At 49.8% G+C, this 21,824-nt stretch overlaps 1 protein-coding gene across 7 annotated transcripts in view; it reads right to left on the minus strand.

The window, feature by feature from the left end:
- Window positions 1-21,824, minus strand: part of LOXL3 (lysyl oxidase like 3) — a 95,294-nt gene that overhangs the window by 19,665 nt on the left and 53,805 nt on the right. For 5 of the 7 annotated variants that reach the window (XM_083179043.1, XM_083179049.1, XM_083179027.1 and 2 more), the window contains exons 3-5: window positions 21,205-21,368; window positions 15,929-16,140; window positions 1,936-1,995 (exon numbers count right to left, since the gene is read on the minus strand). In XM_083179043.1, the coding sequence (XP_083035169.1) occupies window positions 1,936-1,995; window positions 15,929-16,140; window positions 21,205-21,368 (436 nt within the window). The remainder of the gene's footprint in view (window positions 1-1,935; window positions 1,996-15,928; window positions 16,141-21,204; window positions 21,369-21,824) is intronic. The other 2 variants (XM_083179063.1, XM_083179057.1) reach the window with 1 other exon arrangement.

Raw genomic sequence — 21,824 nt, forward strand, 5'->3', positions numbered from 1 at the left:
TTAATACATCTGCCTATAACGTTTGCCCGCTTCTCCACGTTATGCTGGAGAAGCGGGACTCGTTATTCTCCAAACGTTATAGGCAGATTAATACATCTGCCCCTATGACACATCACATACAATAACATACACTATGGCACATCACATACACTATGGCACATCACGTACGCTGTGACACATCACATACAATAACATACACTATGCCACATCACATACACTATAGCACGTCACATATGCTAGGGCACATCACATACAATATGGTACATCATATACACAATGACACATCACATAAGCTATGACACCTCACATACTATACACTTTGACACATCACATATGCAATGGCACATCACATACACTATGACACATCACATACAATAACATGCACTATTTCATATCACATACGGTATGACACATCACATATGCTATTACTAATGCCGGGCAGTGTCTGAGCTCCTACTCAGACGCTGCCCTGCTTCTTCCGACGCCGGCACGGCTCTGCGTAGCGCAGTTCTGCGTAGCGTGATGTCAGTAGTCACGCTGCACAGGCCAGAAACGAATAGAGCTCTTGACCTGATACAATGTGCACAGGAAATGCCTCTGTGTGTTACCTACTCCGCGAACAATAAAGTTTGCTGAAATGCTGGCAGGTGGCGCCTTGGACGATGACGAAGCGCGATACAGGAAGTGACGAAGCGACTGCTGTGTACGGCCGGATTTACTTCAGCTTGTTCCCCACTGTCATAAATCCTGCCACACCTCCCGGATCCTGACCGCACCCACCCAGGTATGTAAATATACAGGCGGCCGGGGCATTTTTTTTTAATATGAAAGCCAATCCCGGGATTGAGCATTTTTCAGTCCCGAATCCCGGGATTAAAAAAATGCCCCGGGATTGGCATCCCTACTTACAATCTATATTCCCTACCACATGTACACACACACACATTCATTCTAGGGTTAATTTTGTTAGGAGCCAAATAACCTACCAGTATATTTTTGGAATGTGGAAGGAAACCGGTGTACTCAGAGGAAATCCATGCAAGTAGGGGTAGAGTATACAAACTCTGCACAGTTAGGGCCATGGTGGGGATGGAACCGATGAAGTAAGTACTGTGAGGCTGTAATGCTAACCATTACACCATCCGTACTGACACATCATATACAATAACATATACTATGGCACATAGCATACGCTATAGCACATCACATATGCTATAGCACATCACAAATGCTATGGCACATCACATACAATAACATACGCTATGACACATCACATACAATAACATAAACTATGACACATCACATAGAATAGCATACACTATGACACATCACCTACGCTATGGCACATCACATACAATAACATACAATATGACACATCACACACAATAACATACACTATGACACATCACATACAGCGTGACACATCACATACACTGTAGCACATCACATACAATAACATACACTATGGCACATCACATACGCTATAGCACATCACATAAGCTATGGCACATCAAATACTCTACACTATGCCACATCACATAAGCTATGACACGTCACATACAAAATGGCCCCTGGAGTTAATTTGGAGTGCGGTGCTCGCTGCCTGCCCCCCTCCCCCTGGCTAGCGATATAAGGCGGCTGGCGCACCCTAGCCCCCCCCCCGCTGGTCAGCCGCAGCAGCAATTTGCAGGTTGTGCCCGCACCTCCACCCCCCTGGAGCGCGTTGCCCGCTGCCTGCCCAACCCTCCCTCCCTCCTGGGCGCCAAGGGAGGGGGGCGCATTTGGCTTTATATGCCTAGGGTGCCCAACGTTCTTGCACCGGCCCTGTGTATGTGACCAGTGTTTCCACTGATGTGGTTACTGTAGTGTATAGGAGTTTATTTGGCATTCTTTGTAGACAAAGAATTTGCCAGTGAATAAACTGCCCTGTGTTACCTTCTGTTTCGCCTCGTTGCTTTGGTGGAACGCTTTTTGTTTGATGACATTTTTACTAGTCTGAAAAATGTGAAATGAAGAAAGATCAGAGCAGATAAGGAGCAGAACACAAATCCCCCGTTATTGTCCTGGCTACAGTGTACAGACGGCGGTGACCTGCGGGGACAAGGTATAGGGAAGAGGTGGTGCTGGGGGATTTCCCAGCATGGCGCTGGTGTTGTACTTACTGTACCATCACTCCTAGACTACTACGTTGCCCTCTACAGGGGTCTCCCAGCAAACAGCAGTTTACATTGTGTACCAGCACTTACAGCTGGTACAGAATCAGTGGCGTAGCTACATATGTGGCAGACCCAGCGGCGGCTTGGGGGAGCGGCGCCGGCGGGGTCTGTGGTGGGCGCTGATGGCTGAACTGACAGGTGACCCAGGCAGCAGTGAGCGCTGAGCTGGTCCCGCCCTGTACATATCTAATGAGCATAGGCGAATCTATGGGGTGGTCCGGGGGTGCACAGGACCACCATTAGCCCATTTTGTAGCTGAGGGATGGGGCTTTCCAACGAGCCCAGCCCCGTGTCTCTAGCCCCCTGGGAACCGGAGATACTGCCAGGCAAAGCTGGAAGGTTTTCCCTATAGGATAACATGGGACCCGCTAATTCCGACCCCCACCCAGTTCAACAGCTGCCAGTTCCCCCTTCGGCATCACTGAAGCTCGAGGTTGATCTCAGTCGAACCCAAATTAACCCATATGGGTTAATTGGTTCAAGGGATATTGAGGTTAAACCGTTTTTTTTTTTTCATTTCTTAAATGTAATTTCATGACTGTTTATGTTCTTTGAGGGCAGATTTCTCTGGAACCAAACAGCCCAGTTTCACGGGACCAAAATCATTCGAAGCCAGCTCAAAAGTTCTTCAATATGATACTGGTCTCATGTAAATGGGTCAGTTGGTTCCGAAGATATAGCTGGTTGGTTAAAGGGGGGTAGGGAGAGGGGAGTGGTTGTCTCTCCCCCTCACACCAGAAAATGCAGGGACTAGGCTGGTGTATAAGGGGTCAGCCTGGGAATGTCCCTGCATGATCCTGGGACCATATTCCCAGGTAAATCCCTGCATTTTCTGTTGTGAAAGGGGTATTATTTCAAACAGACGTGACCTGCAGTGCTCTGAATACAGCAGGGCAGCCCCCTGCTCCCTGCCCAGCTGTCAATGACTGTCACCCCTGCAGCTTCCGTCTCCAATTCTTCTCCCCGCTTTCACCTCAGCCCGCCCCCCCTTTAATCATGTGGTGCCGGCGCCCGGCATGCTCCCCGACGTCACGCACAACAACAGCGCGCACGATATTTCAAATATCCACTCGGCTAGAGGGGACACCAGGAGGGGAGTGGGAGCGTGCTCTGCGCTGCGCTCTGCTCCTCTCCCCATAGAAACAGCTGCACCGCTCTCCATCTCTCCCTGCAGCAGCGAAGGCTCATATAAAAATTTACAGTAAGTGGCACTTTTGGGGGCATTGCTTAAGGGACGCTAGAAGTGGCGGTATGTGGGGGCATTACGCATAATGTGTGGCTTAATGTGTAAGGGGCATTATGTGTGCAGCATCGTGTGTAAGGGGCATTATGTGTGCAGCATCATGTGTAAGGGGCATTATGTGTGCAGCATCATGTGTAATGGGTACTATGGTGTGCGGCATCATGTGTAATGGGTACTATGGTGCGCGGCATCATGTGTAATGGGTACTATGGTGCGCGGCATCATGTGTAATGGGTACTATGGTGTGCGGCATCATGTGTAATGGGTACTATGGTGTGCTGCATCATGTGTAATGGGTACTATGGTGCGCGGCATCATGTGTAATGGGTACTATGGTGTGCTGCATCATGTGTAATGGGTACTATGGTGTGCGGCATCATGTGTAATGGGTACTATGGTGTGCGGCATCATGTGTAATGGGTACTATGGTGCGCGGCATCATGTGTAATGGGTACTATGTGCAGCATCATGTGTAATGGGTACTATGGTGTGCTGCATCATGTGTAATGGGTACTATGGTGTGCTGCATCATGTGTAATGGGTACTATGGTGTGCGGCATCATGTGTAATGGATACTATGGTGTGCGGCATCATGTGTAATGGGTACTATGGTGTGCGGCATCATGTGTAATGGGTACTATGGTGTGCGGCATCATGTGTAATGGGTACTATGTGCAGCATCATGTGTAATGGGTACTATGGTGTGCGGCATCATGTGTAATGGGTACTATGGTGTGCGGCATCATGTGTAATGGGTACTATGGTGTGCGGCATCATGTGTAATGGGTACTATGGTGTGCGGCATCATGTGTAATGGGTACTATGGTGTGCGGCATCATGTGTAATGGGTACTATGGTGTGCGGCATCATGTGTAATGGGTACTATGGTGTGCGGCATCATGTGTAATGGGTACTATGGTGTGCAGCATCATGTGTAATGGGTATTATGGTGTTCAGCATCATGTGTAATGGGTACTATGGTGTGCGGCATCATGTGTAATGGGTACTATGGTGCGCGGCATCATGTGTAATGGGTACTATGGTGTGCGGCATAATGTGTAATGGGTACTATGGTGTGCGGAATCATGTGTAATGGGTACTATGGTGTGCGGCATCATGTGTAATGGGTACTATGGTGCGCGGCATCATGTGTAATGGGTACTATGGTGCGCGGCATCATGTGTAATGGGTACTATGGTGTGCGGCATCATGTGTAATGGGTACTATGGTGTGCAGCATCATGTGTAATGGGTACTATGGTGTGCGGCATCATGTGTAATGGGTACTATGGTGTGCTGCATCATGTGTAATGGGTACTATGGTGTGCGGCATCATGTGTAATGGGTATTATGGTGTGCGGCATCATGTGTAATGGGTACTATGGTGTGCGGAATCATGTGTAATGGGTACTATGGTGTGCGGCATCATGTGTAATGGGTACTATGGTGTGCGGCATCATGTGTAATGGGTACTATGGTGTGCGGCATTATGTGTAATGGGTACTATGGTGTGCAGCACCATGTGTAATGGGTATTATGTGTGCAGCATCATGTGTAATGGGTACTAAGGTGTGCGGCATCATGTGTAATGGGTACTATGGTGTGCGGCATCATGTGTAATGGGTACTATGGTGTGCTGCATCATGTGTAATGGGTACTATGGTGTGCAGCATCATGTGTAATGGGTATTATGTGTGCAGCATCATGTGTAATGGGTACTATGGTGTGCGGCATCATGTGTAATGGGTACTATGGTGCGCGGCATCATGTGTAATGGGTACTATGGTGTGCGGCATCATGTGTAATGGGTACTATGGTGCGCGGCATCATGTGTAATGGGTACTATGGTGTGCGGCATCATGTGTAATGTGTACTATGGTGTGCGGCATCATGTGTAATGGGTACTATGGTGTGCGGCATCATGTGTAATGGGTACTATGGTGTGCGGCATCATGTGTAATGGGTACTATGGTGTGCGGCATCATGTGTAATGGGTACTATGGTGTGCAGCATCATGTGTAATGGGTACTATGGTGTGCGGCATCATGTGTAATGGGTACTATGGTGTGCGGCATCATGTGTAATGGGTACTATGGTGTGCAGCATCATGTGTAATGGGTACTATGGTGTGCAGCATCATGTGTAATGGGTATTATGTGTGCAGCATCATGTGTAATGGGTACTATGGTGTGCGGCATCATGTGTAATGGGTACTATGGTGTGCGGCATCATGTGTAATGGGTACTATGGTGTGCGGCATCATGTGTAATGGGTACTATGGTGTGCGGCATCATGTGTAATGGGTACTATGGTGCCATCAAGTAAGAACCCCCTAGCAATGAGCACGTAGGTAAGCAGCACTTATGTGGCAAATATGTAATGAGCATTACGGTTTGTTATATAGTATGTAATGGGCATCATGATGTGTGGCACAATGTGTAATGGGCATTATGGTGTGTGGCCTTATGTGTAATTGGCATTATGGCGTGTGGCTTTATGTGTAATGGGTATTACGGAGTTTGCTAAAATGTGTAATGGGCATTACTGTGTATGGTCTAAAGTGTAATACCACACCCCTTTTTGTGACACCACGCCTCCTTCCCATGAGGCCACATCCCCTTTTTGCCACGCGGCTACGCCGCGCAAAAGTCCCCCTACTGTTCTGTCTAGATCTGGGACCAGCCATTACCATCATTCTAGATTCGCCTATGCTAATGAGCGGGGATCCAGTGCAGGGCATATTGAATGAGCAAGTCTCGCTCATTACATATGCACGGCCCGGGGACCTGCTCATTAAATATGCACTGCGCCGAGCCAAAATATTTTTTTGGCACGGGGGATAAAAATTCCTAGCTACGCCACTGTACAGAATGCAGCTGCCAGGCTGTTACCCAAACAGAAGAAAGGAGGCGGAGTTCGCAAGGGCTTAGATATAATACGTTGTAAGATTATTTGTTGACCAATATAGAGGCGTGAGAGTAAGGTAATGCTGCCACTGATTGGTGGGGCTCCCAAGATATTTTGTATGGATGGAGAAGACCATTTCTGCTAAAGAAAAATCAAAAACTGTCTACAGACAAAAATATGTATTTTTGGGAGACTCTTAATTAGACATAGTATAGATAGTGTAGACCACGTAACTTTTAATAATATCCAGAAGACAAGAAATCACAAAAAGGCACAGAACATATATTGTAAAATTCAAAAACGACCCTTAAATACATAACAGGACACGTATAAAACACCAATAAACGGAGCAAAATTTCTATAATAACATCACATTATAAGAGGTGTATATTTTGGGATTGTGTCCAAATACCAAATGTTGGCCTTAGTGAAAATATAAAGGAATGTACCCGTATATAGTAGATTAAATGACGGTACTTGTGAACACGGAAAAGTAAATTTTAGGTGTGGATCATAGGTGGGGACAAAGACAGGAGGACGTCGTAAAGGAGCCAAGCAGTGGGATGCAGAGAGCCGGGAAGGAGGAGCCGGGCGGTGCGCAATTTAAAGAAAAGAAAAAAACATACACATGAATAGGCAACGCTCTCAGACATTACTGCACATTCATTTGTTTGGGTTTTTATTTTCTCACTCCGCTCAGCTCTGTGCTTTGGAGGCTGTATGAGAGAGGCGGAGCAGTAGGAGTGGAGGCTGTATGAGAGAGGCGGAGCAGTAGGAGTGGATGCTGTATGAGAGAGGCGGAGCAGTAGGAGTGGAGGCTGTATGAGAGAGGCGGAGCAGTAGGAGTGGAGGCTGTATGAGAGAGGCGGAGCAGTAGGAGTGGATGCTGTATGAGAGAGGCGGAGCAGTAGGAGTGGAGGCTGTATGAGAGAGGCGGAGCAGTAGGAGTGGAGGCTGTATGAGAGAGGCGGAGCAGTAGTAGTGGAAGCTGTATGGGAGAGGCAGAGCAGTAGGAGTGGAGGCCATATTATAGAGGCAGAGCAGTAGAAGTAGATGCTCCTTGTACAGTAAGGAGTGGAGGCTGTAAGAGAGGCAGAGCAGTAGGAGTGAAGGGCGTATGAGAAAGGCGGAGCAGTAGGAGTGGAGGCTGTATGAGAGAGGCAGAGCAGTAGGAGTGGAGGCTGTATGAGAGAGGCAGAGCAGTAGGAGTGAAGGCCGTATGAGAGAGGCGGAGCAGTAGGAGTGGAGGCTGTTTGAGAGACGCAGAGCAGTTGGGAGTGGAGGCTGTATGAGAGAGGCAGAGCAGTAGGAGTGAAGGCCGGATGAGAGAGGCGGAGCAGTAGGAGTGGAGGCTGTTTGAGAGAGGCAGACCAGTAGGAGGGGAGGCTGTATGAAAGAGGCGGAGCAGTAGGAGTGGAGGCTGTATGAGGGAGGCATAGCAGTCGGAGTGGAGGCTGTATGAGAGGGGCAGAGCAGTCGGAGTGGAGGCTGTATGAGAGAGGCAGAGCAGTAGGAGTGGAGGCTGTATGAGAGAGGCAGAGCAGTAGGAGTGAAGGCCGTATGAGAGAGGCGGAGCAGTAGGAGTGGAGGCTGTTTGAGAGAGGCAGAGCAGGAGGAGTGGAGGCTGTATGAGATAGGCAGAGCAGTAGGAGTGAAGGCCGTATGAGAGAGGCAGACCAGTAGGAGTGGAGGCTGTATGAAAGAGGCAGCGCAGTAGGAGTGGAGGCTGTATGAGGGAGGCAGAGCAGTCGGAGTGGAGGCTGTATGAGATAGGCGGAGCAGTCGGAGTGGAGGCAGTATGAGAGAGGCGGAGCAGTCGGAGTGGAGGCTGTATGAGAGAGGCGGAGCAGTAGGAGTGGAGGCTGTATGAGAGAGGCGGAGCAGTAGGAGTGAAGGCTGTATCGGAGAGGCGGAGCAGTAGGAGTGGAGGCTGTATGAGAGAGGCAGAGCAGTAGGAGTGGAGGCTGTATGAAAGAGGCAGAGCAGTAGGAGTGGAGGCTGTATGAGGGAGGCAGAGCAGTCGGAGTGGAGGCTGTATGAGAGAGGCAGAGCAGTAGGAGTGGAGGCTGTATGAGAGAGGCAGAGCAGAAGGAGTGGAGGCTGTATGAGAGAGGCAGAGCAGTAGGAGTGGAGGCTGTATGAGAGATGCAGACCAGTAGGAGTGGAGGCTGTATGAAAGAGGCAGAGCAGTAGGAGTGGAGGCTGTATGAGGGAGGCAGAGCAGTCGGAGTGGAGGCTGCATGAGAGAGGCGGAGCAGTAGGAGTGGAGGCTGTATGAGAGAGGCAGAGCAGTAGGAGTGGAGGCTGTATGAAAGAGGCAGAGCAGTAGGAGTGGAGGCTGTATGAGGGAGGCAGAGCAGTCGGAGTGGAGGCTGTATGAGAGAGGCAGACCAGTAGGAGTGGAGGCTGCATGAGAGAGGCGGAGCAGTAGGAGTGGAGGCTGAATGAGAGAGGCGGAGCAGTAGGAGTGGAGGCAGTATGAGAGAGGCGGAGCAGTCGGAGTGGCGGCTGTATGAGAGAGGCGGAGCAGTAGGAGTGGAGGATGTATGAGAGAGGCGGAGCAGTAGGAGTGGAGGCTGTATGGGAGAGGCGGAGCAGTAGGAGTGGAGGCTGTATGAGAGAGGCGGAGCAGTAGGAGTAGAGGCTGTATGAGAGAGGCAGAGCAGTAGGGGTGGAGGCCGTATGAGAAAGGTAGAGCAGTAGGAGTGGAGGCCATATGAGAGAGGCGGAGCAGTAGGCGTGGAGGCTGTATGAGAGAGGCAGAGCAGTATGAGTGAAGGCTGTATGAGAGAGGCAGAGCAGTAGGAGTGGAGGCTGTATGAGAGAGGCAGAGCAGTAGGAGTGGAGGCTGTATGAGAGAGGCAGAGCAGTATGAGTGAAAGCTGTATGAGAGAGGCAGAGCAGTAGGAGTGGAGGCTGTATGAGAGAGGCAGAGCAGTAGGAGTGGAGGCTGTATGAGAGAGGCAGAGCAGTAGGAGTGGAGGCTGTATGAGAGAGGCAGAGCAGTAGGAGAGGAGGCTGTATGAGAGAGGTAGAGCAGTAGGAGTGGAGGCTGTATGAGAGAGGCAGAGCAGTAGGAGTGAAGGCCGTATGAGAGAGGCAGACCAGTAGGAGTGGAGGCTGTATGAAAGAGGCAGCGCAGTAGGAGTGGAGGCTGTATGAGGGAGGCAGAGCAGTCGGAGTGGAGGCTGTATGAGATAGGCGGAGCAGTCGGAGTGAAGGCAGTATGAGAGAGGCGGAGCAGTCGGAGTGGAGGCTGTATGAGAGAGGCGGAGCAGTAGGAGTGGAGGCTGTATGAGAGAGGCGGAGCAGTAGGAGTGAAGGCTGTATGGGAGAGGCGGAGCAGTAGGAGTGGAGGCTGTATGAGAGAGGCAGAGCAGTAGGAGTGGAGGCTGTATGAAAGAGGCAGAGCAGTAGGAGTGGAGGCTGTATGAGGGAGGCAGAGCAGTCGGAGTGGAGGCTGTATGAGAGAGGCAGAGCAGTAGGAGTGGAGGCTGTATGAGAGAGGCAGAGCAGAAGGAGTGGAGGCTGTATGAGAGAGGCAGAGCAGTAGGAGTGGAGGCTGTATGAGAGATGCAGACCAGTAGGAGTGGAGGCTGTATGAAAGAGGCAGAGCAGTAGGAGTGGAGGCTGTATGAGGGAGGCAGAGCAGTCGGAGTGGAGGCTGCATGAGAGAGGCGGAGCAGTAGGAGTGGAGGCTGTATGAAAGAGGCAGAGCAGTCGGAGTGGAGGCTGTATAAGAGAGGCAGAGCAGTAGGAGTGGAGGCTGCATGAGAGAGGCGGAGCAGTAGGAGTGGAGGCTGTATGAGAGAGGCGGAGCAGTAGGAGTGGAGGCTGTATGAGAGAGGCAGAGCAGTAGGAGTGGAGGCTGTATGAGAGAGGCAGAGCAGTAGGAGAGGAGGCTGTATGAGATAGGCGGAGCTGTAGGAGTGGACGCTGTAGGAGGGAGGCAGAGCAGTCAGAGTGGAGGCAGTATGAGAGAGGCGGAGCTGTAGGAGTGGAGGCTGTATGAGAGAGGCAGAGCTGTAGGAGTGGAGGCTGTATGAGAGAGGCAGACCAGTAGGAGTGGAGGCTGTATGAAAGAGGCAGAGCAGTAGGAGTGGAGGCTGTATGAGATAGGCAGAGCTGTAGGAGTGGACGCTGTATGAGGGAGGCAGAGCAGTCAGAGTGGAGGCGGTATGAGAGAGGCGGAGCTGTAGGAGTGGAGGCTGTATGAGGGAGGCAGAGCAGTAAGAGTGGAGGCTGTATGGGGGAGGCAGAGCAGTAGGAGTGGAGGCTGTATGAGGGAGGCAGAGCAGTAGGAGTGGAGGCTGTATGAGAGAGGCGGAGCTGTAGGAGTGGAGGCTGTAGGAGAGAGGCGGAGCTGTAGGAGTGGAGGCTGTATGAGGGAGGCAGAGCAGTAGGAGTGGAGGCTGTATGAGAGAGGCGGAGCTGTAGGAGAGGAGGCTGTATGAGAGAGGCGGAGCTGTAGGAGTGGACGCTGTATGAGAGAGGCAGAGCAGTAGGAGTGGAGGCTGTATGAGAGAGGCGGAGCTGTAGGAGTGGAGGCTGTAGGAGAGAGGCGGAGCTGTAGGAGTGGAGGCTGTATGAGGGAGGCAGAGCAGTAGGAGTGGAGGCTGTATGAGAGAGGCGGAGCTGTAGGAGAGGAGGCCTTATATGTAACAGCAATCATACAGTGGTTTGTGTCAGGAATGACTGGATGTCAGGGTAGGTAACTCAGAGGATGATCATATGTATAACTGTATGGTAACATTGGGACAGCAGTGCATTCAGGGCTTGTGACGAATATATAAAGACAAATTACTGCTGAGCAGCGTAATATAATATAATTATTAATAAAACAACCCTCTGATACGTTAATGTTATTATCAGTACAATAAGAACTAGGTCCTGTAGTATCACATAGTGACTGGACCACAGGCAGCAGTATATACGCTGGGCCTGGAATTTATCCCAGATCTCCGGATGATGTGGTCAGGCATCACAGTTACAGCAACTGCAGGTGGCAGCATTAACCATATGACAGCACTGGAACAACCTACAGTATGGTGATAGCTTCCTGTTACATACTGACCACAGCCCTGACTGTAACCGAGACTAAGTCAACAGCACCGCAGGCCTGACTGCACCAAGACCAAGCTGCCAATAGCATCGTAGGCCTGACTGCACCAAGACCAAGCTGCCGACAACACCGTAGGCCTGACTGTACCTGAGACCATGCCAACAGCACCACAGGCCTGACTGTACCCGAGACTAAGCCAACAGCACCGCAGGCCTGACTGTACCCGAGACAAAGACCACAGCACCGTGAGGCTGACTGCACCAGAGACCAAGTCGACATCACCGCGGGACTGACTGCACCCGAGACCAAGCCGACAGCACCGTAGGCCTGATACACCAAGACCAAGCTGCTGACAGCACCGTAGGCCTGACTGTACCTGAGACAAAGACCACAGCACCGTGAGGCTGACTGCACCAGAGACCAAGTCGACATCACCGCGGGACTGACTGCACCCGAGACCAAGCCGAAAGCACCGTAGGCCTGATACACCAAGACCAAGCTGCTGACAGCACCGTAGGCCTGACTGTACCTGAGACAAAGACCACAGCACCGTGAGGCTGACTGCACCAGAGACCAAGTCGACATCACCGCGGGACTGACTGCACCCGAGACCAAGCCGACAGCACCGTAGGCCTGACTACACCAAGACCAAGCTGCTGACAGCACCGTAGGCCTGACTGTACCTGAGACCACGCCAACAGCACCGCAGGCCTGACTGCACCAAGACCAAGCTGCTGACAGAACTGTAGGCCTGACTGTACCTGAGACCACGCCAACAGCACCGCAGGCCTGAGTGCACCCGAGACCAAGCCGCCAACAGCACCGCAGGCCTGACTGTACCCAAGACCAAGCCGCCAAAAGCACCGCATGCCTGACTGTACCTGAGACCAAGCCGACTGCACCACAGGTCTGACTGTACCTGAGACCACGCCGACATCATAGCAGGCCTGACTATACCATGAGACCAAGCCAAAAGCACCGCAGGCCTGACTACATCAGAGACCAAGCCAACAGCACCACAGACCTGCCTGTACCCGAGACCAAGCCGATATCACCACAGGCCTGAATGTACCTGAGACCACGCCGACAGCACCGCAGACCTGACTGTACCTGAGACCACACCGCCAGCACAGCAGGCCTGACTGCACCCGAGACCAAGCTGCCGACAGTATCTGAGACCACGCTGACTGCACTGCAGGTCCAGCTGTACACAGACCAAGCCGACATCATAGCAGGCCTGACTATACCATGAGACCAAGCCAAGAGCACCGCAGGCCTGACTACATCAGAGACCAAGCCGACATCACCACAGGCCTGAATGTACCTGAGACCACGCCGACAGCACCGCCGACCTGACTGTACCTGAGACCACGCCAACAGAGCAGCAGGTCTGACTGCACCCGAGACCAAGCTGCCGACAGCACCGCAAGCCTGACTGTACCCGAGACCACGCAGGCAGCACCGCAGGCCTGACTGCTCCAAGACCAATCTACCGACAGCACAGCAGGCCTGACTGCCCCTGACACCAAGTCAACAGCAACGCAGGCCTGAGTGAACTAGAGACCAAGCCACTGACAGCACCACAGGCCTGACTGTTCCCGAGACCAAGCCGACAGCACCGCAGGCCTGACTGTACCCTAGACCAAGTAGACAGCACCGCAAGCCTGAGTGCACCCGAGACCAAGCCACTGACAGCACCGAAGGCCTGACTATCCCAGAGACCAAGGGACAACACAACAGGCCTGACTGCACCAGAGACCAAGCCGACATCACCGCAGGTCTGACTGTACCCGAGACCAAGCCGACAACACTGCAGGCCTGACTGTACCCGAGACCAACCCGCTGAGAAATAGAAGCAAACTGTCCTTAAAACTGCAAATTAACTCTATATTCTATGAAATGAAAGAATCAGTTAGGTATACCGTTGGTAAAATTGCAGATAATGTTATAGGACATGTACTTAATTTCCCTCTAGGGCTGTTTACATACTCTGTCACTCAGAATAAACACCTTCTGCATAACTCCACTAAACATGTGTGTCATCCTCCGCACCCAGGTGGATCTCCTCCCTCTCCAAAACTCCACCTAACATGTCTGTCACCCTCCACACCCAGATGGATCTCCTCCCTCTCCAAAACTCCACCTAACATGTCTGTCACCCTCCGCACCCAGGTGGATCTCCTCCCTCTCCAAAACTCCACCTAACATGTCTGTCACCCTCCGCACCCAGGTGGATCTCCTCCCTCTCCAAAACTCCACCTAACATGTCTGTCACCCTCCACACACAGATGGATCTCCTCCCTCTCCAAAACTCCACCTAACATGTCTGTCACCCTCCGCACCCAGGTGGATCTCCTCCCTCTCCAAAACTCCACCTAACATGTCTGTCACCCTCCGCACCCAGGTGGATCTCCTCCATCTCCAAAACTCCACCTAACATGTCTGTCACCCTCCACACACAGATGGATCTCCTACCTCTCCAAAACTCCACCTAACATGTCTGTCACCCTCCGCACCCAGGTGGAACTCCTCCCTCTCCAAAACTCCACCTAACATGTCTGTCACCCTCCACACCCAGATGGATCTCCTCCCTCTCCAAAACTCCACCTAACATGTCTGTCACCCTCCGCACCCAGGTGGATCTCCTCCCTCTCCAAAACTCCACCTAACATATCTGTCACCCTCCGCTCCCAGGTGGATCTCCTCCCTCTCCAAAACTCCACCTAACATGTCTGTCACCCTCCACACACAGATGGATCTCCTCCCTCTCCAAAACCTCCCGAAACATGTCTGTCACGTTCTGCAACCAGATTGATCTCCTCCCTATCCAAAACCTCACCCAACATGTGTGTCACCCTCCATGCCCAGATGGATCTCCTCTCTCACCAAAACCTTCCCCAATATGTCTGTCACCTACTGCATCCAGATGGATCTCCTCCCTCTCCAAAACCTCACAACATGTCTGTGACCCCCCACACCCATATGGATCAGCTCCCTCTCCAAAACTCTACCCAACATGTCGGTCATCCCTCCACCCAGATGGATCTCCATCCTTTCCAAAACCTCCCCCAACATGTATGTGACCTTCCGCACCCAAATGGATCTCCTCCCTCTCCTAAACCCCAATCAACATGTCTGTGACCCTCCACACCCAGAAGGTTCACTGCCATCTTCAAAACCTCACCCAACATGTCTGTCACCTTCTACACCCTGATATCCGCTCTCTCCAAAACCTCACTCAACATATCTGTCACCCTCCGCACGATGGATCTCCTCCCTCACCAAAACCTCACCCATCATGTCTGTGACCCTCCACACCCAGATGGATCTCTGCCCTCTGCAAAACCTCACCCAACATGTCTGTTGCCCTCCGCACCCAGATGGATCTCCTCTTTCTCCAAAACTCCACCCAAAATATCTGTCACACTCCACACTGAGATGGATCTCATCCCTCTCCAGAACCTCAGCCAACATGTCTGTCACCGTCAAACCTAGATGATCACTGCCATCTTCAAAACCTCACCCAACATGTCTGTCACCCTCCACACCCAGATGGACCTCCTCCCTCAACAGAACCTCCCCCCACATGTCTGTCACATACTGCAAACCGATGGATCTCCTTCCTCTCCAAAACCTTACTCAACATGTCTGTGACCCTCCACACCCAGATGGAACTGCTCCCTCTCCAAAACCCTCATCCAACATGTCTGTCACTCATCGCACCAAGATGTATCCAACCCACGTTTGTGACCCTCCACACCCAGTTGGATCTCCTCCCTCTCAAAAACTTCACCTAACATGTCTGTCACCTTCAGAACCCAGATGGATCACTGCCATCTCCAAAACCTCCCCCAACATGTCTTTCACCCTCCACACCCAGATGAATCTCCGCCTTCACCAAAATCTTGTCCAACATGTCTGTCATCCTTCGCATACAGATGGATCTCCTCCCTCTCCAAAACCTCACCCAACATGTCTATCACCATCCACACCCAGATGGATCTGCTCCCACCCCAAAACACCCAACATGTTTGTCACTCGCCACACCCAGATGCATCTTCTCGCTCTCCAAAACCTCACACATGTCAGTCACCTTCCGCACCTAAATGGATCTCCTCCCTCTCCAAAACCCCACCCAACATGTATATGACCCTCCACACCCAGATGGATCTCCTCCCTCTCCAAAACTCCACCCAACATGTATATGACCCTCCACACCCAGATGGATCTCCTCCCTCTCCAAAACTCCACCCAACATGTTTGTCACCCACTGCACCAATATGGATCTCCTCTTTTCAAAACCTCCCCCAACATGTCTGTAAACCTCCGCACCGAGATGGATCTCCTCCCTCTCCAAAACCCCACCCAACATAACTGGCACCCTTTGCCCTCAGATGGATCTCCTTCCTCTCCAAAACCTCACCCAACATCTCCATCATCTGTAAACCTTATCTATTACCCCCTCATTCAGGGCAACCTCCTCTCACTACACATTACTTACTTGTAGAAGTTTTTGTTGAATTTCTTCTCTGATGGAAATCCCAGCATTCCACAGATCACATGATTGTTCTTTTGACTCCAACCCTCATCGCAAACATGTTCCCAGGCACCCCGGTATTTTATCTCCAAAATCCCCTCGCTGATGGGAAGACGGTTCTTAGCATTAGCAACCACAGGGCGCAGCCGTATCTCCTCCACCTGCCTCTGTTCTGTCTGTTCAGATATTTAAAAAAAAAAGAATAATCATTTGCCTTTTCTTGTATATAGTACAGAGTAAGCCTAGCTGTAACTGTATATATAGGACATAGCAGCCTAGGTGTAACTGTATATATAAGTCAGAGCAGCCTAGCTGTAACTGTATATATAGGACATAGCAGCCTAGGTGTAACTGTATATATAAGTCAGAGCAGCCTAGGTGTAACTGTATATATAAGTCAGAGCAGGTCTAGGTGTAACTGTATATATGTCAGAGCAGGTCTAGGTGTAACTGTATATATAGGACATAGCAGGTCTAGGTGTAACTGTATATATGGGATATAACAGGCCTAGGTCTAACTGTATGTATAGGACATAGCAGGCCTAGGTGTAACTGTATATATAGGACAGAGCAGGCCTAGGTGTAACTGTATATATAAGTCATAGCAGGTCTAGGTGTAACTGTATATATAGTACAAAGCAGGTCTAGGTGTAACTGTATAGATAGGACATAGCAGCCTAGGTGTAACTGTATATATAGGACAGAGCAGGCCAAGGTGTAACTGTGTATATAGTACAGAGTAGGCCTAGGTGTAATTGTATATATAGTACAGAGTAGGCCTAGGTGTAATTGTATATATAGTACAGAGTAGGCCTAGGTGTAATTGTATATATAGTACAGAGTAGGCCTAGGTGTAACTGTATATATAGGACAGAGCAGGCCTAGGTGTAACTGTATATATAGGACAGAGCAGGCCTAGGTGTAACTGTATATATAGGACAGAGCAGGTCTAGGTGTAACTGTATATATAGGACAGAGCAGGCCTAGGTGTAACTGTATATATAGGACATAGCAGGCCTAGGTCTAACTGTATGTATAGGACATAGCAGGCCTAGGTGTAACTGCGTATATATAGGACAGAGCAGGCCTAGGTGTAACTGTATATATAGTACAGAGTAGGCCTAGGTGTAACTGTGTATATATAGGACAGAGCAGGCCTAGGTGTAACTGTATATATAGTACAGAGTAGGCCTAGGTGTAACTGTATATATAGTACAGAGCAGGCCTGGGTGTAACTGTATATATAGGACAGAGCAGGCCTAGGTGTAACTGTATGTATAGGACAGAGCAGGCCTGGGTGCAACTGTATATATAGTACAGAGCAGGCCTAGGTGTAATTGTATATATAGAACAGAGCAGGCCTAGGTGTAACTGTATATATATAGAACAGAGTAGGCCTAGGTGTAACTGTATATATAGTACAGAGCAGGCCTGGGTGTAACTGTATATATAGGACAGAGCAGGCCTAGGTGTAACTGTATGTATGGGACAGAGCAGGCCTGGGTGCAACTGTATATACTGTATAGTACAGAGCAGGCCTAGGTGTAACTGTATATATAGAACAGAGTAGGCCTAGGTGTAACTGTATATATATAGTACATAGCAGGCCTAAGTGTAACTGTATGTTTAGTACAGAGTAGGCCTAGGTGTAACTGTATATATAGGACAGAGCAGGTCTAGGTGTAACTGTATATATAGTACAGAGTAGGCCTAGGTGTAACTATATATAGTACAGAGTAGGCCTAGGTGTAACTGTATATATAGGACAGAGCAGGCCTAGGTGTAACTGTATATATAAGTCAGAGCAGGTCTAGGTGTAACTGTACATATAGTACAGAGCAGGTCTAGGTGTAACTGTATATATAGGACATAGCAGCCTAGGTGTAACTGTATATATATAACAGAGCAGGCCTAGGTGTAACTGTATATATAGTACAGAGCAGGCCTGGGTATAACTGTATATATAGTACAGAGTACATACCTCCCAACTGTCACGATTACAGCGGGACAGTCACGATTTTCGGGTCCTGTCCCGCTGTCCCACCCGCGGCAGGCATTGTCCCGCTGCGGGGGGTAGCAGTTGGGAGACCCCCAATCTAATAGAATAGACACTGTGCGCATGCGCACAGCGTCTATTCTCGTATAAAAATGAGGTTGCGGCTAATTAGCATAAGCCGCACCCTCATTTGCATACACCCCGCCCCCTTTTCGGGCGCTCGCGCAACACAGAAGTTGGGAGGTATGCAGAGTAGGCCTGGGTGTAACTGTATATATAGTACAGAGTAGGCCTAGGTGTAACTGTATGTATAGGACAGAGCAGGCCTGGGTGTAACTGTATATATAGTACAGAGCAGGCCTAGGTGTAACTGTATATATAGTACAGAGTAGGCCTAGGTGTAACTGTATATATAGTACAGAGCAGGCCTGGGTGTAACTGTATATATAGGACAGAGCAGGCCTAGGTGTAACTGTATGTATGGGACAGAGCAGGCCTGGGTGCAACTGTATATATAGTACAGAGCAGGCCTAGGTGTAACTGTATATATAGAACAGAGTAGGCCTAGGTGTAACTGTATATATATAGTACATAGCAGGCCTAGGTGTAACTGTATATATAGGACAGAGCAGGCCTAGGTGTAACTGTATGTATGGGACAGAGCAGGCCTGGGTGCAACTGTATATATAGTACAGAGCAGGCCTAGGTGTAACTGTATATATAGTACAGAGTAGGCCTAGGTGTAACTGTATATATAGGACAGAGCAGGCCTGGGTGTAACTGTATATATAGGACAGAGCAGGCCTAGGTGTAACTGTATGTATGGGACAGAGCAGGCCTGGGTGCAACTGTATATATAGTACAGAGCAGGCCTAGGTGTAACTGTATATATAGAACAGAGTAGGCCTAGGTGTAACTGTATATATATAGTACATAGCAGGCCTAGGTGTAACTGTATGTATAGGACAGAGCAGGCCTGGGTGCAACTGTATATATAGCATACCCTCCAACTGTACCGATTTTGCCGGTACAGTACCGTTTTTTAACGGTCTGTACCGGCAAAAATCAAAGTGTACCGATGTACCGATTTTTCAGTACATTCTTCTAATTTCCTTCTTTCTCTGGTCGGCGATCAGCCGTTCCCAGTGCTCCATTGCGGCCAGCGTGCGTCGCTTGCGGTCAGCAGGTGGTGCGCTGACGTCAGGCGGCTCCGTCAGGGACCCGTCCACCCTCCTCCTGATTATCAACAGCAACTGGGTATCTGCTTCTTTAATATAGCCCCGCCCAGTAGTGACGTCAGGTGACCCGATGCATTGCCGGGAAGGGACCATGTTGTGTGTGTGCAGTTTATCTAAGTTCACATTGAAGGGTCTCATCCCGGTTCCATCACAGTGAGTCTGGCGGGGATGTCTCTGTGTACACTGACTTTCTCTGCATTTTTGTCCTCTTAGGGGGTTAGAACGAGGAGCAACAGATGATGTATATGACTGTGCTGCGTGTCAGCTCTCTGTGTAACCTCAGATTACATACACAGACACATGTTGCAGAGCTTTCTGCCTTGCATTGCTTTAGTATACAGTACCTAAATACCGTAGAACAGAGGGAATACAGTGTGTTAACTTAACGTCATGCAATTAAAAAAATGCTCAGTACACATTCGGAAAGGGGGTGGCCACGCCCCCTTTACCAGTGACCACACCCACTTTACCCATGTTCACGCCCCTTTCTGGATGTGTACCGAATTTTGCCCATCAGATGTTGGAGGGTATGATATAGTACAGAGCAGGCCTAGGTGTAACTGTATATATAGTACAGAGTAGGCCTAGGTGTAACTGTATATATAGTACAGAGCATAGTTGCCGACTTTTGAGCTGCCCTCTCCGGGAGAGGGCAGCCAGCTCTGTCAGGCAGGGGGCGGGGCTATATCCATGACTGGAAAAAGAGGCGGTCCGGGGGCGTGGCCACACAGATGATGCCCTGTTGGGGGCATGTCTACAGCGTCACGGCATTTTAGCCCCGCCCCCCGCCGTGCAATGCCGGTATTTCAGTCATTGCACTGCGGGGGGCGGGGCTAAAATGCCGCGATCGCGGCATTTTACCTGCGGACCCCCCGCCAAGGGACACATGACATGACATCGCAGGAGCTGGGGGGGATATGCGGGAGGATTGCCACCCTTTCCGGGGGACCGGGAGGGGGACCCGATTTCCGGGACCCTCCCGGCCATTCCGGGAGGGTAGGCAACCCTGTACAGAGTAGGCCTAGGTGTAACTGTATATATAGGACAGAGCAGGCCTAGGTGTAACTGTATATATAGTACAGAGTAGGCCTAGGTGTAACTGTATATATAGTACAGAGTAGGCCTAGGTGTAACTGTATATATAGGACAGAGCAGGCCTAGGTGTAACTGTATATATAGGACAGAGCAGGCCTAGGTGTAACTGTATATATAGTACAGAGCAGGCCTAGGTGTAACTGTATATATAGTACAGAGTAGGCCTAGGTGTAACTGTATATATAGTACAGAGCAGGCCTGGGTGTAACTGTATATATATGACAGAGCAGGCCTAGGTGTAACTGTATGTATAGGACAGAGCAGGCCTGGGTGCAACTGTATATATAGTACAGAGCAGGCCTAGGTGTAACTGTATATATAGTACAGAGTAGGCCTAGGTGTAACTGTATATATAGGACAGAGCAGGCCTGGGTGTAACTGTATATATAGGACAGAGCAGGCCTAGGTGTAACTGTATGTATGGGACAGAGCAGGCCTGGGTGCAACTGTATATATAGTACAGAGCAGGCCTAGGTGTAACTGTATATATAGAACAGAGTAGGCCTAGGTGTAACTGTATATATATAGTACATAGCAGGCCTAGGTGTAACTGTATGTATAGGACAGAGCAGGCCTGGGTGCAACTGTATATATAGTACAGAGCAGGCCTAGGTGTAACTGTATATATAGTACAGAGTAGGCCTAGGTGTAACTGTATATATAGTACAGAGTAGGCCTAGGTGTAACTGTATATATAGTACAGAGTAGGCCTAGGTGTAACTGTATATATAGTACAGAGTAGGCCTAGGTGTAACTGTATATATAGGACAGAGCAGGCCTAGGTGTAACTGTATATATAGGACAGAGCAGGCCTAGGTGTAACTGTATATATAGGACAGAGCAGGCCTAGGTGTAACTGTATGTAGGACAGAGAGGTACTGGGTTTAGACATCTGCAGATGATGTCATTACCTCAATTGTGTTGGGTTCCACGTAACCCGGGATCCTCTCGTCTTTGCAGATAACCCCAGCGTCTTCTTCATGTGTACAGTCGCTGTTCCCCCACCCACGGGAATTGCAGTCTGTTATACTCTTCTCAGACCCAGAGCAAATCACGTTATCCAGCCAGATACGACCTTCATGAAGGAAAAGGAAACCACAGATTACCCTTCACCCCTACACCACTGCCACCATCACCACCACGGCAGACAGTGTAAGAATGATCAGCATCCTCTTTACTCTGGCGCCTGCTACACTCTATAGATGGTATGACACAGGTGGTACCCCTATTATATTCATAGGCATATAGATGATCCATGACTGGTATATATATATATATATATATATATATATATATATCCAACACAAAATCTGTAAAATTGCGCTATTATATTTACACTTTATATCGGTCGCTGTTGACACTCAATCCCCTACTAGCTGGGACTGTAAAACACCTTCAATACCAAACAGTAGTGTCTTCAGCGCCCTATTCTTGTCCATATAACATACACAGTAAAACAATAATAAAATCGAATACACTTCTGAAGTAGTTCTTTTGAAGAAATTTGTCTTTTTATTTTGCTGCTTGGATC

The sequence above is a fragment of the Crinia signifera genome, chromosome 1, assembly GCF_055691185.1.
Source record: "Crinia signifera chromosome 1, ASM5569118v1, whole genome shotgun sequence".
NCBI lineage: Eukaryota > Metazoa > Chordata > Amphibia > Anura > Myobatrachidae > Crinia > Crinia signifera.